Source organism: Oryx dammah, unplaced genomic scaffold (genome assembly GCF_014754425.2).
Source record: "Oryx dammah isolate SB20612 unplaced genomic scaffold, SCBI_Odam_1.1 HiC_scaffold_6, whole genome shotgun sequence".
Lineage (NCBI taxonomy): Eukaryota > Metazoa > Chordata > Mammalia > Artiodactyla > Bovidae > Oryx > Oryx dammah.
Window position 1 is genome coordinate 5,445,341 of NW_024070190.1, and position 12,348 is coordinate 5,457,688.

Genomic DNA, 12,348 nt, shown 5'->3' on the forward strand with positions numbered 1-12,348 from the left:
CTGTGGAATCAAAACTTCATTAAATTAGTAATATTCTTCCTGTTTCATCTTACACATCTGTTTTTGTTGTCAATAATCTTCATGATCTGTTTGACACAAATGATGTTGGGGATTTCCCATTAAATTTCCTGCAACTTTATAAAAACCATGCATTTATTTGGTGGGACCTAAGAATACAAGGCAAATGGTGCTTAACCACAAAAAATAAAAGGCATGATTCTAAGTGAAATTTTTTTTCATTATCATCAAGTGTGTTTGTATTGCTATGCGCATTTCTGGATAATAAAGAGTATCAGTATTATTAACAGTATTGAATTACATAAGGGAGTTTAGAATTATTTTTTAAAAAACAAGGCTTCTTAAAGAAAGTTGATCATAAAAGAGTGGGGGAATTAGGTAATACACAAGATTCTTTTTGATACACTCCTCAACGTGTAGGGAGAGAAACGATTTCTAGCACTGACATATATACACTACCATGTGTAAAGCAGATAGCTGCTATATAGCACAAGGGGTTCCATGAGACCTAGAGGGGTAGGATGAGGGTGCAGTGGGCACAGGGAAGTGCAAGGGAGGCTCAAGGAGGGGACATATGTATACCTAGAGCTGATTCACGTTGTTGTACAGCAAAAACTTGCACAACACTGGAAAGCAATCACATTCCAATTAAAAAATAAAGCAGATGCTCAAAAAATTAAAAAATAAATTTATATCACAAAAAAAATGATTTCAAGAAAATTAGCATCTCCTTGCTGACATACTTCATCTAAGACAAAGTGGATCTTTATAAACAAATCTACTGCATATAACTTATTGTTAGAGATGACAGTTTGCTTGCCAAAAGTATTTGCTACTGATTCCCACGAGTTTAAAGAAGACACATGAGGGGCTAGTAAAGAGGGTATGGATACCTATGGAGTCCAAAGACTTGACTCCTACGAGTGCCAGCAGCATCCACTGATGACACGTAATCAGATATGATCTTTTGCTGTTTCCACTATTATGATGAAGATGGTTGTTAGGTGGCAAACTAGGTCTCCTAGTAAATAACCTCAGCCCCAAGTCCCTATAGTTCCCTAATTCTGACCAGCCCATGACTCCTCCAGAATACCCCCAAATTGCTCAGACTAATCCCCAATTCTTGCCAGAACCTTGACTCAAGCATTCTGGCTGAGTTCCACTCTGAGTAATTGATGCCTGTGCCAAACTAGTTATGAAATATTTTGAATATCACTCTTGCATCTCCCGCATGGGCAGGCAGGTTCTTTACCACTAGCGCCATCTGGGTAGCCCGAACATCACTCCCAGGTACAATCAAAACTCTCCTGTAGTCTAAGAGAGCATTTTCTTTCCCCCAAATATAATATCCTCTGAGTCACTGGACAGTGGTTCTTCCTAGTCTGAAAGTGAGATTTGGCTCAATGAAATATTTTCCTTTTCTGAAGCCGTTTTTTCTCACTTATCATTTAAGAATTAATGTCTAATCGTAGCTACACTGGGCTTTATACATCATGTTCCACATATCACATAAATTATCATGTTATTTCTGACAGAAGCTTTCTAGAGGAGAACAACTCAAAATTAAGCTAAATAAATATATTTGGGGGGCAGAAATTCTAACTAATAAGTATCTTCAATAAGTCCAAAAACAGTATTTTCAACACTTTCTATATACACAGATAATTTGAGAGCTTGCCTAATCCATTGCCCAGATTCTGGGGAGATAAAACCTCTTATCAAGAGTTTAAATTTGGAAAAAGCAGCTTAGCAACTTGAAAATTTTATGGTAATTTAATCATAAGTTGGTATCTATAAAGATAAGTGAAATGACAATACACACTTTTCTAGATGCTCATGCAAAAGGAAAAGAATTTTCCTTCATAAAGCCAGATTGGAATTTCAAAGCAGATATGCCTCAGTGAGTGGAGAAGGCAATGGCAACCCACTCCAGTACTCTTGCCTGGAAAATTCTATGATCATAGGAGCCTAGTAAGCTGCAGTCCATGGGGTTGCTGAGAGTCAGACATGACTGAGAGGCTTCACTTTCACTTTTCACTTTCATGCATTGGAGAAGGAAATGGCAACCCACTCCAGTGTTCTTGCCTGGAGAATCCCAGGGACGGGGGAGCCTGGTAGGCTGCAGTCCATGGGGTCGCTAAGAGTCAGACACAACTGAGCAACTTCATTTTCACTTTTCATTTTCATGCATTGGAGAAGGAAATGGCAACCCACTCCAGTGTTCTTGCCTGGAGAATCCCAGGGACAGGGGAGCCTGGTGGGCTGCCATCTATGGGGCCGCACAGAGTCGGACACAACTGAAGCGACTTAGCAGCAGCAGCAGCATGCCTCAGTGATGTTTAAAATCCAAGAGAGGGTTGGTTATCCAGGCAGAAAGAAAACTAGTTGAATTGAGAAAGGCTTTAATTCAACCCTACTCCAAAAGCACTGCATTAATATAAAGAAAAACAATTTTTTAAACTTCATGTAGTTTAATACTGTAATTTCAAACTGTTGTAACCAAAAATGTACTTGAAAAATTAAATATGCATAACATAGTTGGATCTTTTAAAAAATAAGCTGTTACTCTAATATCAAATAAAAATCACTAAAGTATCTCTTCCATATATACATACATGTGATATAGTATTAAAATTTTTAATTAATTTAAAATTAATGCACAAGGCAATTAAAGTCCTAACCTGTATGATACTAAAATTTAAAAAACTACAAGGCTAATGAAAATATATCACATCAGAACTTATCATTCATTTTCTGTTAAATGGTTTATTATCATTTTTTAATCTCTTTACTTATCCACACCACAGCAATGATTAACAACAAAAACAGCAACACATGGACCAGTAATGGCAAATAAATATGTTCAGTTCCATTCCTGGAAATAGTATAGTTTATTAAAATATATACTGCAGTAATTATAGCAACAAGCAAACACATAACTAGGAAACAAAAATTTGACCAACACCCTCCTGCTTAACTCTAAAATTTAATGAATTAGCTAAGAATGGGTAGTAGCCCAGAATCACTCAACACAGAATAGAACATAATTTAAATCACCAAATAAGCTTTCAAAGAAAACCGTCTGCATTTGGCAACAGAATAAAAATCTCAATTTTCAGAAGAAAATGATTAGCTATTTGCAAAATTACAACTGATTAAAGCTATAACACCATAATTTCGTTACTTCAAATATATGAGTGCCATGAAATTTTACTTGCCATAAAGAAGTTTAGAACATAGTCACATGGTTAGAGGCATTTGAGAATGAAATAAAGATTAATGACAGCCATGCATAAAGCAATTAATTGAAAGAGTCAAAATAACAGCTCTGAAAATGTAAGAAAGCACAGAAATGCTCAAAGAAAGAGATTCTGCCTTAACTACTGAAATAAGCATGAGGTTCAAGGACACAGATTACCCTGAGGATGGGTTTGTGTTGTTTTTTTTTTTTTTTTTTTAAGTTATTTAAGACATCAACAGATCTCCTGGATAAAGCAGAAAGGCAAACTTAAGAAAATCAGAACTAAACGACATTGCCTTATTTCAGTCAAAAGAACATCTCCAAAACCTGTGAAGAAATCATTTATATAATAGCTTAGTTCTTTAAAATACTGCCAGCCTACATAAATTAAGTACTTGCCCCTTCAGACTTTTCCACAGTGTTAGCCAGCATCTCCTGCAGGGCCCGGACAGACAAGGACTGCTCCAGCACGAAGGTGCAGATGGAGAGGTCTGGAGGGACATTCTGTGCGGAAAGAGGGAAAGTCACCATCACCATCACCTTTAGTCATCCAGACCCAAACTTACCTTATGATACTTCAGTTTCTTTCACAGAAAGAAAGAATACTTGTCAGTTCTCTGACATGAGCGCCCAAATCATCCAAATATACTCTCTATACCACTCACACTTAAACCGTGTTTTAACTAGTGGATAACTATAGCTACCATTTACTGAGTGCCTACTCTGATTAGGCACTGCACTTCACAGCTTTATCAACAACGCTCACGGTCATCTACAATACTACGTTACTGTGTGGATAAGAAACTACAGAAGTTACGTTACTTTTCCAAGTCACAATTACTAGATTTTTCAAGGTGGGACCAAAAAGCCAGACTTCTCTGACTCTCAAGCATTCATTTCTAATTTACCAAGTAGTTTGTTGATAAAAAATAAAAGGACAGAAAAACACTTCCGTTAGTAGTGAAGTTCAGTTCAGTTCAGTTGCTCAGTCATGTCCGACTCTTTGCGACCCCATGAATTGCAGCACACCAGGCCTCCCTGTCCATCACCAACTCCTGGAGTTCACTCAGACTCATGGGCATCGAGTCAGTGATGCCATCCAGCCATCTCATCCTCTGTCGTCCCCTTCTCCTCCTGCCCCCAGCATCAGAGTCTTTTCCAATGGGTCAACTCTTTGCATGAGGTGGCCAAAGTACTGGAGCTTCAGCTTTAGCATCAGTCCTTCCAATGAGTAAATATAAAAACGAACTGGTATAAAATATTTGTTTACTTAGGCTTGTTCTTATCCACAAAGATAACAATTACCCTGTCTTACTCAAGTTGGATATCATATCTAGCTTCTAACTTTGTATGCAATAGTCTGACTTTTATTTGGTGTGTATGTATTGCTTTATTTGGTCATTCATTCTTTTTTTCTATTTCCTTCCATAAACTTCCACTTCAATCAAGTAATAACCCCATAAATTCTGAAACTCCCAAAAAGTAACTACCAAGGAGACAAACGAAACAGTGTGGGAAGTGACTGCCAAGTTAGACAATACTATCCCAATCAGGAACAAATATGTTATCACCCACGCATGCCTTTGTTTTAGACAAGCAGGATCCAGCAGGCAATGCAGCTGTTCAATTAAGATGTTCAAGCTAGCCTTTTCTTAACAGAAGAACATTATATAAATACATTAAACACAAAACACAAGCAAGAATATGTCTTACTAAAAAGAATATTAGGAGGATAAATTGATAACATGATTCAGTGCCTCAAAATTACAATTTACAGTGTTGAAGTATTTATTAAATTGAATCACTACCAATAAAAATATCCTTATCAGCAGAGAATGATGCTTCAAGGTTTCAAGGAAAGATTAAGTACTACGGTTCTAGCAGTTTAAATTATTTTATGGAAAAAAGAAACATAATCACTAGGTTTACTCATACCCCACAAGCCTTCTTGGCACCCATGTTTTATTTTTGAATGAACTTTTCTGAATTCCTCTACCCTTTATCACATGTTTCTGTGCACCTCCCTTCTAGCCCAACTTCCTTTCATTTCTCCTCAGACTATCTCGGCTGGTAGTCAAAAGAATCTCTCAAATCTGGGTGCAGCCACTGCTTTTATACTCCACAGTAATTGAGAGAAGTTTTCCTCACTGAGGTATGGGGAAGTCATTCTGGTTTATACAACATTTGGCTTGAACTTTATTTTAACCAGAACAGCCTGTCTTATGGTCTACTAAACAGGCACTGTACATCTGCTTTAACCATTTTTTTAAATTGCATTTACCAGATTGCTTAGATAAGGATAAATGTCCATTTTGAAGACAGAGATAAATGTCCCCACTTCCTACATTCCTAATGCTAGTACTCCTTCCATGATGAGCTTTGTGGCCCAGACACCAAGGTTCACGCTGATTTGCTGTGTTTGAGCTAATCAGTCTCTTTAGAAACCTAGAAGGGTTGTATCCCGTCATATTTGGTGTTTGTCTTTTGTTGTGACAAGATATAAAACTGTTGTTCAGGCATTCAAAATGGGGCTAATTGGCTACTGTGGTTGTGATTTCAGACACATTCCTGTATTACTGAGGACCTGAATTTTCTGAACTGTATCAGATTCAGGATGTCACCAGTCATGGTCAAACAAGATCTATTAGTAGCTGCCAGCTGCACCTTTACAGTCTCATGGTCTCCTCATGTAACTATTCAACCATTTCAGCCCTTAACCAATTCTGGTTTAACATGCATCCTTACTTTTTGCCAATCCAATTATAACTGACAAACAACTTATGTAACTTTGTGGGGTTTGCCTATCAGAAGCCTCCCCTACTTTGCAGTCTAGCAGAAGACAGTTCAGATGCTTCTTGAATCTATGGCTTCTAAGCTATAGTCCTCAGTGTGACTCAACTAAAACTCTTATCTATTTCTATTATGGACAATTTACTAATTATTTCCATTGACAGCAGCCAGCTAGACAAGGGCTTTCTTTCCAAAAATCCTCAGATGAAAGACTGGAAGCTAGGAAACAGACTCTCTTCCACCCTGAAATTCAGGATAAGGTCTTTTAAATTTAATATTCTCAGTTATAACTATATTAATAACAACTTATCACACTAAAACAAATGCTACTGGAAAAAACTGATTGTTTATTCCATTCATATCCACTTAAACTCTGAGAGTTTGGAAGTTACATTTTGACAAATAGCACTGATAGAAAACTATGTTAAGGAATGGTGTGCTGGTGAACTAATGTCTCAAAAAAAAAAAAAAAAAAGTCTTGATTTGCCCATTTCTGTGGTGTAAATACTCCAATGATGGCTGATTTCAAAGTATCAAAGTTTACTAATCAGCTCACAAACTTGCTAAATATGTAATAATCAGCTCTCAGAAATCTGTAAGAGCCATTGCCAACATACCACTGAACTGATTTCAGACACATATTCATGAATTGCTTTAGAATCAGTATATTATAATAGCTAGAAGACTGGATTCTATAAACAGACAACCAAAGCTGAAATCTAGGCCTTACTACTTAAGAGCTCTTAACTTTTATAATCTTTACTTTCCTTCCCTGAGAAATGGGATAGTAATTATATCATCCTCATAGGGATGCTGTGAAAAAATAATTGAGATAATCTAAGCAAAGAGCTTATCGTAGTGTCAACACCATAACAAGAACACAAAATAAGTGAGCTACCGTCATTAGTTTTGCATACTGTCATTTCTCCCCATTTATGAAGCACCACTCATTTCTTAAAATTGGTTCTTAAGTGAATTCTACTTTAGAGAAATAGTGTTTGAAAACACAAAGTATTAACTATGCACCTGTTCATAACACCTAAAGTGTTCCAGTATTTTCAAGAAAAGGCACTTTCTGGTCATATTGAAAAGTTTACATCTTGGGTATATTTAAATTGTTTCCTGTTTCACTTTAATCAAAATGTTAAAGTATGAATCACTGAAATCTCTTACATTTATTTTAAAGAAACTTGAAAATCACATGAATTTGCAATGAAACAATCCTGCCAACCAAATTCATATTTTTAGACTGGCATGCTCATAACAGATAGTGAAAGTTAACAGGAATAAATGAGCAGATAAGCAGCAAAGGAAGTTCTCTCTCACAAACTCTAGCTTTTTCTTGCTTTGGAGCATCTTTCTCTCTCTCTCTCTGCCTCCCCCCACAATTCCCCATCAAAACACACAACTGTAACAGAAAGGCTGAGCACTGTAGAAACAAAAAATGTTTACCCCTTTTCCTTACAGGAAAATTTTGAGCAATACAGAGAAATCATCACAAAACTTGTATACTTTTTAAAGTAAACTACTAAAAATATTCCTTCATTTAGATGTATATTTCTTCAAATAACCCTGAATTTTTTAAATCATACTATATAGCATTTATATTAAGACCTTTTACCACCTCCCCAAAATGAAATTGCCAGAGGAAAATAAATGGTCTCATCCATGAATTAAAGATTAACTAAATGGCCCAAATCAAAATGAATCCTAACATCAAGCACAAGAGATAAAGTAAAACAGTCAATATATCTGTACTGGGAACTTCAATTCACAAGCATTTGCAAGGCACCATCTTTTCCTTAGTCTTTTTTTTTTTTAACTCAAGTCTAATTACTGAGAAAATTAATTTTTAGAACTTCAATTTTAAAGAACTTTACTTGCCCTTTCAATGAGTATGCTCCCAAATCATAAAATAAATCCTTCTGCAACATACGCTTTACCTTCTAGGTGCTTCAAAACAGACCACATGGAAACATGAAAGAGAACTACCACTCGGTCTATACAGCTACCTGCCTCTTAAGCATGACACTTATTTGTCATACAAAATTAAACCAGAGAAAAGTATATACTTCAGTCTTTCTTAATGCCTATCTAGGCTGCCCAGAACCCCAAGTAGGTAGACAGTAGGATCATAATGCTTTTCATATAGAGAAAAGATCAACTTAATCAATTGATCAATCAATTTAATCAATTTAAGAGGATAAGTGTTCTTTGGCAAAAGTAACAAACCAGCAAGCAGCATAGCTGTGTACCTTTTATTCTTTTTAAAACACAAACTGGTCCCTATTCTCCTCCACCTGACAAATATTACATGTTCTTACGGGAGAAAAACAATTTCCAAGAATAACCACAACAGAGCATCTGGCTTTGTTGGCACTGGAGAGTGAGTGTAAAATCAATTAGGCTTTTAACTGAGGTATACATCAAACCATCTGGCACCCATGGATGTATCTGCCTAACTCACTTACTACAAGCCTACTGAAATATGTCACTGCCTTGACTTAACTGTAACCAATAATTTGGGACTAAATAAGCCATTGTAGGGGGCTTCCCAGGTGGCTCAGCAGCCACAGAATCTGCCTGCAATGCAGCAGACACAGGAAACACAGGTTCTATCCCTGGGTCAGGAAGATCTCCTGGAGAAGAGAATGGCAACCCACTCCAGTATTCTTGCTTGGAGAACCCCATGGTCAAAGGAGCCTGGCCGGATACAGTTCAGAGTCTCAGAGAGTCAGACATGAACAAAGCAACAAGCACAGGCCACTGTAGACTTCCTCTCTTGTTATCACCATGTAAAAATTGCATATGAACAAACCACTCCATTTAAAGAACATTGATTCCTTTGCTTATATTTTCTTCCTTAGTGTGAAATATCCAGCTCCAGGTGTCCATCAATGGAAAACAATAAAATCAAATATAAAAGTATTTTTGGTGAAAATTCAAATACTGAATTTTTTTTAAAATTCTCTCTTTCCAAACTTAATTGTTCATAAACTCCCTCCTACATAGGAATTGGATGAGGTTTTGGATGTTATCTTTCCAAGCCGTTTTCTACACATTTACATACAAATGTATGTTCACATAGAAGTATATAGACTGGGGACTTTCTCAGTGCCCCGTTCTTGAGAATCTGCCTTATAGTACAGGAGGTGCAGGTTTGATTCCTGGTTGGGGGTCAAAGATCCCACATGCTGTGGAGCAACTGAGCCAACGCCACAACTACTGAGACCATGTGCCACAACTAGACAGCCCATGTGCCATAACTAGAGTTCATGCACCACAATGAAAGCTCCCTTATAATGCAACAAAGATCCCATATGGGGTAACTAAGAAACTAGTAACTGATGCAGCCAAATAAACAATGTTTTTTTTTTTAAATAAAATTCTTAAAGAGATGAGAATACCAGATCACCTTCGTGCTTCCTATGAAATCTGTATGCAGGTCAAGAAGCAACAGTTAAAACCAGACATGCAACAATGGACTGGTTCCAAGTTAGGGAAAGAGTACGTCAAGGCTGTATATTGTCACCCTGCTTATTTAACTTATATGCAGAGGACATCAGGTAAAATGCCAAGCTGGATGAAGCACAGCTGGAATCAAGATTGCAGGGAGAAATATCAATAACTTTAGACAGGCAGATGACACAACTCTTATGGCAGAAAGCAGAGAGGAATTAAAGAGTCTCATGAAGAAGATGAAAGAGGAGATTGAAAAAAGTTGGCTTAAAATTCAGCATTCAAAAAATGAAGATCATGGCATTTGGTCCCATCACTTCATGGCAAATGGATGGGGAAACAATGGAAACAGTGACAGACTTTATTTTATTGGGCTCCCAAATGAATGTGGATGGTGACTGCAGCCATGAAATTAAAAGATGCTTGCTTCTTTTAAGAAAAGTAATGACAAATCTAGAGAGCAAATTAAAAAGTAGAGATATTACTTTGCCAACAAAAGTCCGTCTGGTCAAAGCTATGGTTTTTCCAGTAGTCATGTATGGATGTGATAGTTGGGCCATAAGGAAGGCTGAGTGCCAAAAAATTGATGCTTTCGAACTGTGGTGCTGTATAAGACTCTTGAGAATTCTCTTGGGCAGCAAGGAGATCAAACCCGTCAATCCTAAAGGAAGTCAACCCTGAATATTCATTGGAAGGACTGATGCTGAATTTCCAATACTTGGGCTACCTGATGTGAAGAGTCGACTCTCTAGAAAAGACCTTGATGATGGGAAAGATTGAAGGCAGGAGAAGGGGATGAGAAAGGATGAGATGGTTGGATGGCATCACTGACTCAATGGACGTGAGTTTGAGCAAACTCCAGGAGGGAAGCCTGGCGTGCTACAGTCCATGTGGTTGCAAAGAGTCAAGACATGACTGAGCAACTGAACAACAAAGATTGGCTTTATCCATTAATGGGCTCACTTTATGTCAATTACATATTTTAACTTACTAATATGTATTGAAGATCACTGTTAATAGATCTCTATTTACTTCATTCTTCATGACCACTAAAGAATCTAGATAAACCATATTCCTCCTGAAGACTGGTTCAAAGACTGGTTCAAGTTTAATATGATGGAACATCGTTATTCAACTTGGACCTTCACCCTCCCACCCTGCACGACCAGCCTAAAACAGTGACTTACAAAAGAAAGTGCTCAATGTTAGATGAGTTGACCTCAAGCTACGATTTTACCTCTTTCTGGAAAATTAAGCAAATGTCTAGACAGGGACACAGTAGTTACAGCCCTAATGGCAGATCTTTACTTTGTTTTTTTGTTTGTTTGTTTGTTTTTCCATAATTTTAGGATTCTAATACGAAAACAAGCAAATTTACCTTTTTCTGTCACACAATTAACCAAAGTCATGCACCAAATAACCTTCACAGTAATGCAGAGATGTATCAAAATGTATTTTGAAAATTAATGAGGTATTAAATTTTGATAGTTTAATAACATAAGAAAATAGGCAGGGCACCATACCAAAGAACATGGATTCTGACTCAATGCATAACCAGGCAAAGGATTCTAGGTAAATCACCCTGAGTTTCCCTATCCCTAAGTGGCAATATACTCAACTATGCTTCAAAGAACAGTTCTGAAGCAAATAAGAAAATCAATGCACTGCAAACAGAAAATGTCAATAAAATCATTTTCTCAGCCTAATTAAAAATGTATCTCACAATGGAAACTCAGAAACACAGAGATATAAATTAAGACGAAAGTTGATCTTCTACCAAGAAATGTGAAGACAGTATTCTCTGGAGTGGAACAGATGGTCTGAAGTTGACACAGGTTTGTTTTTTCTCAGCCACCCATCTGCTGAGTGGCCTTTGGCAGGACACAATAACCACTGAGGGCCAACTCGTCCACGAACTATGGAGATATCAAATTTCTCTGAAAAATAGAGTTGTCATTGCTGTTGTTTAAGTTGCTATCTGAAGACAAGAACCAAGCAAAATTACATCTACCATATGGGGCAAAATATCCTCTAAAATGTTTACATATCCTACAATTCCAATGTAATTGTGGTGCTGTATTCCACTGATTTATTAATACATGGAATACTGTAGAAAATAAATATCAAATTGGATATAAGGAAAATCTGAGTTCACATTGTCGGCTTTATGTTTTCAAAATTCTAATCACATTTCCCCAGACTAGGAAAGTGAATATTGCCAGACTTTCACACATTCCATGGGAGTCCGTAGGTCTGGGTAGTCATCCTTGTCATATTCTTTTTCTCTTCATCATTTTGCACCAAACATTAACAGATTTCCTTAAAGAAGGAAATATGTACCCTGCCTCAATCACAGGATAAATTCTTTTGGAGATCAGCTTTTTTAAAGACAAGGTTAAATGTGACCATAACAGATGAAACTAATATGTCTGGGTTTCCACCGGTCTCAAGCCTTTGGATCCCTTTCAGAAAAGCTCAAGTCATTCCAAGTGGCATTGCTAAGAACACAGGTCCACATGGGAAAGGCTCGATTAGCAGGTAAAACAGGTTAACTGACAGTATATCACCATGATAAAGAGTCACAGCCTGCAAATTTAGCAGTTAATTATGAAAATCCCTAGTAAATTAATAGGGGTTCATATGATTTGCTCAATGTTCATATTTTCTCTTTGGCATACATCTTTTGTAGTATAATCTTATTACACATAGTATTAAGTAGATATGTCAGTCTATCTTATTTTTCTAATTATTCTAACATGCAGCTGACTCAAATATGACAGTGCAAATCTAAAGGTATACTAGTTTGACATTCCACCCTGCACAACTTCTCTCCTTTTATA

At 36.9% G+C, this 12,348-nt stretch overlaps 1 protein-coding gene across 1 annotated transcript in view; it reads right to left on the reverse strand.

Annotated features, from left to right (window-relative positions):
- Positions 1–12,348, reverse strand: part of LOC120865404 (ryanodine receptor 2-like) — an 803,227-nt gene that overhangs the window by 512,868 nt on the left and 278,011 nt on the right. Inside the window, exon 3 of the mRNA XM_040242681.1 lies at positions 3,659–3,763. Within this exon, the coding sequence (XP_040098615.1) occupies positions 3,659–3,763 (105 nt within the window). The remainder of the gene's footprint in view (positions 1–3,658; positions 3,764–12,348) is intronic.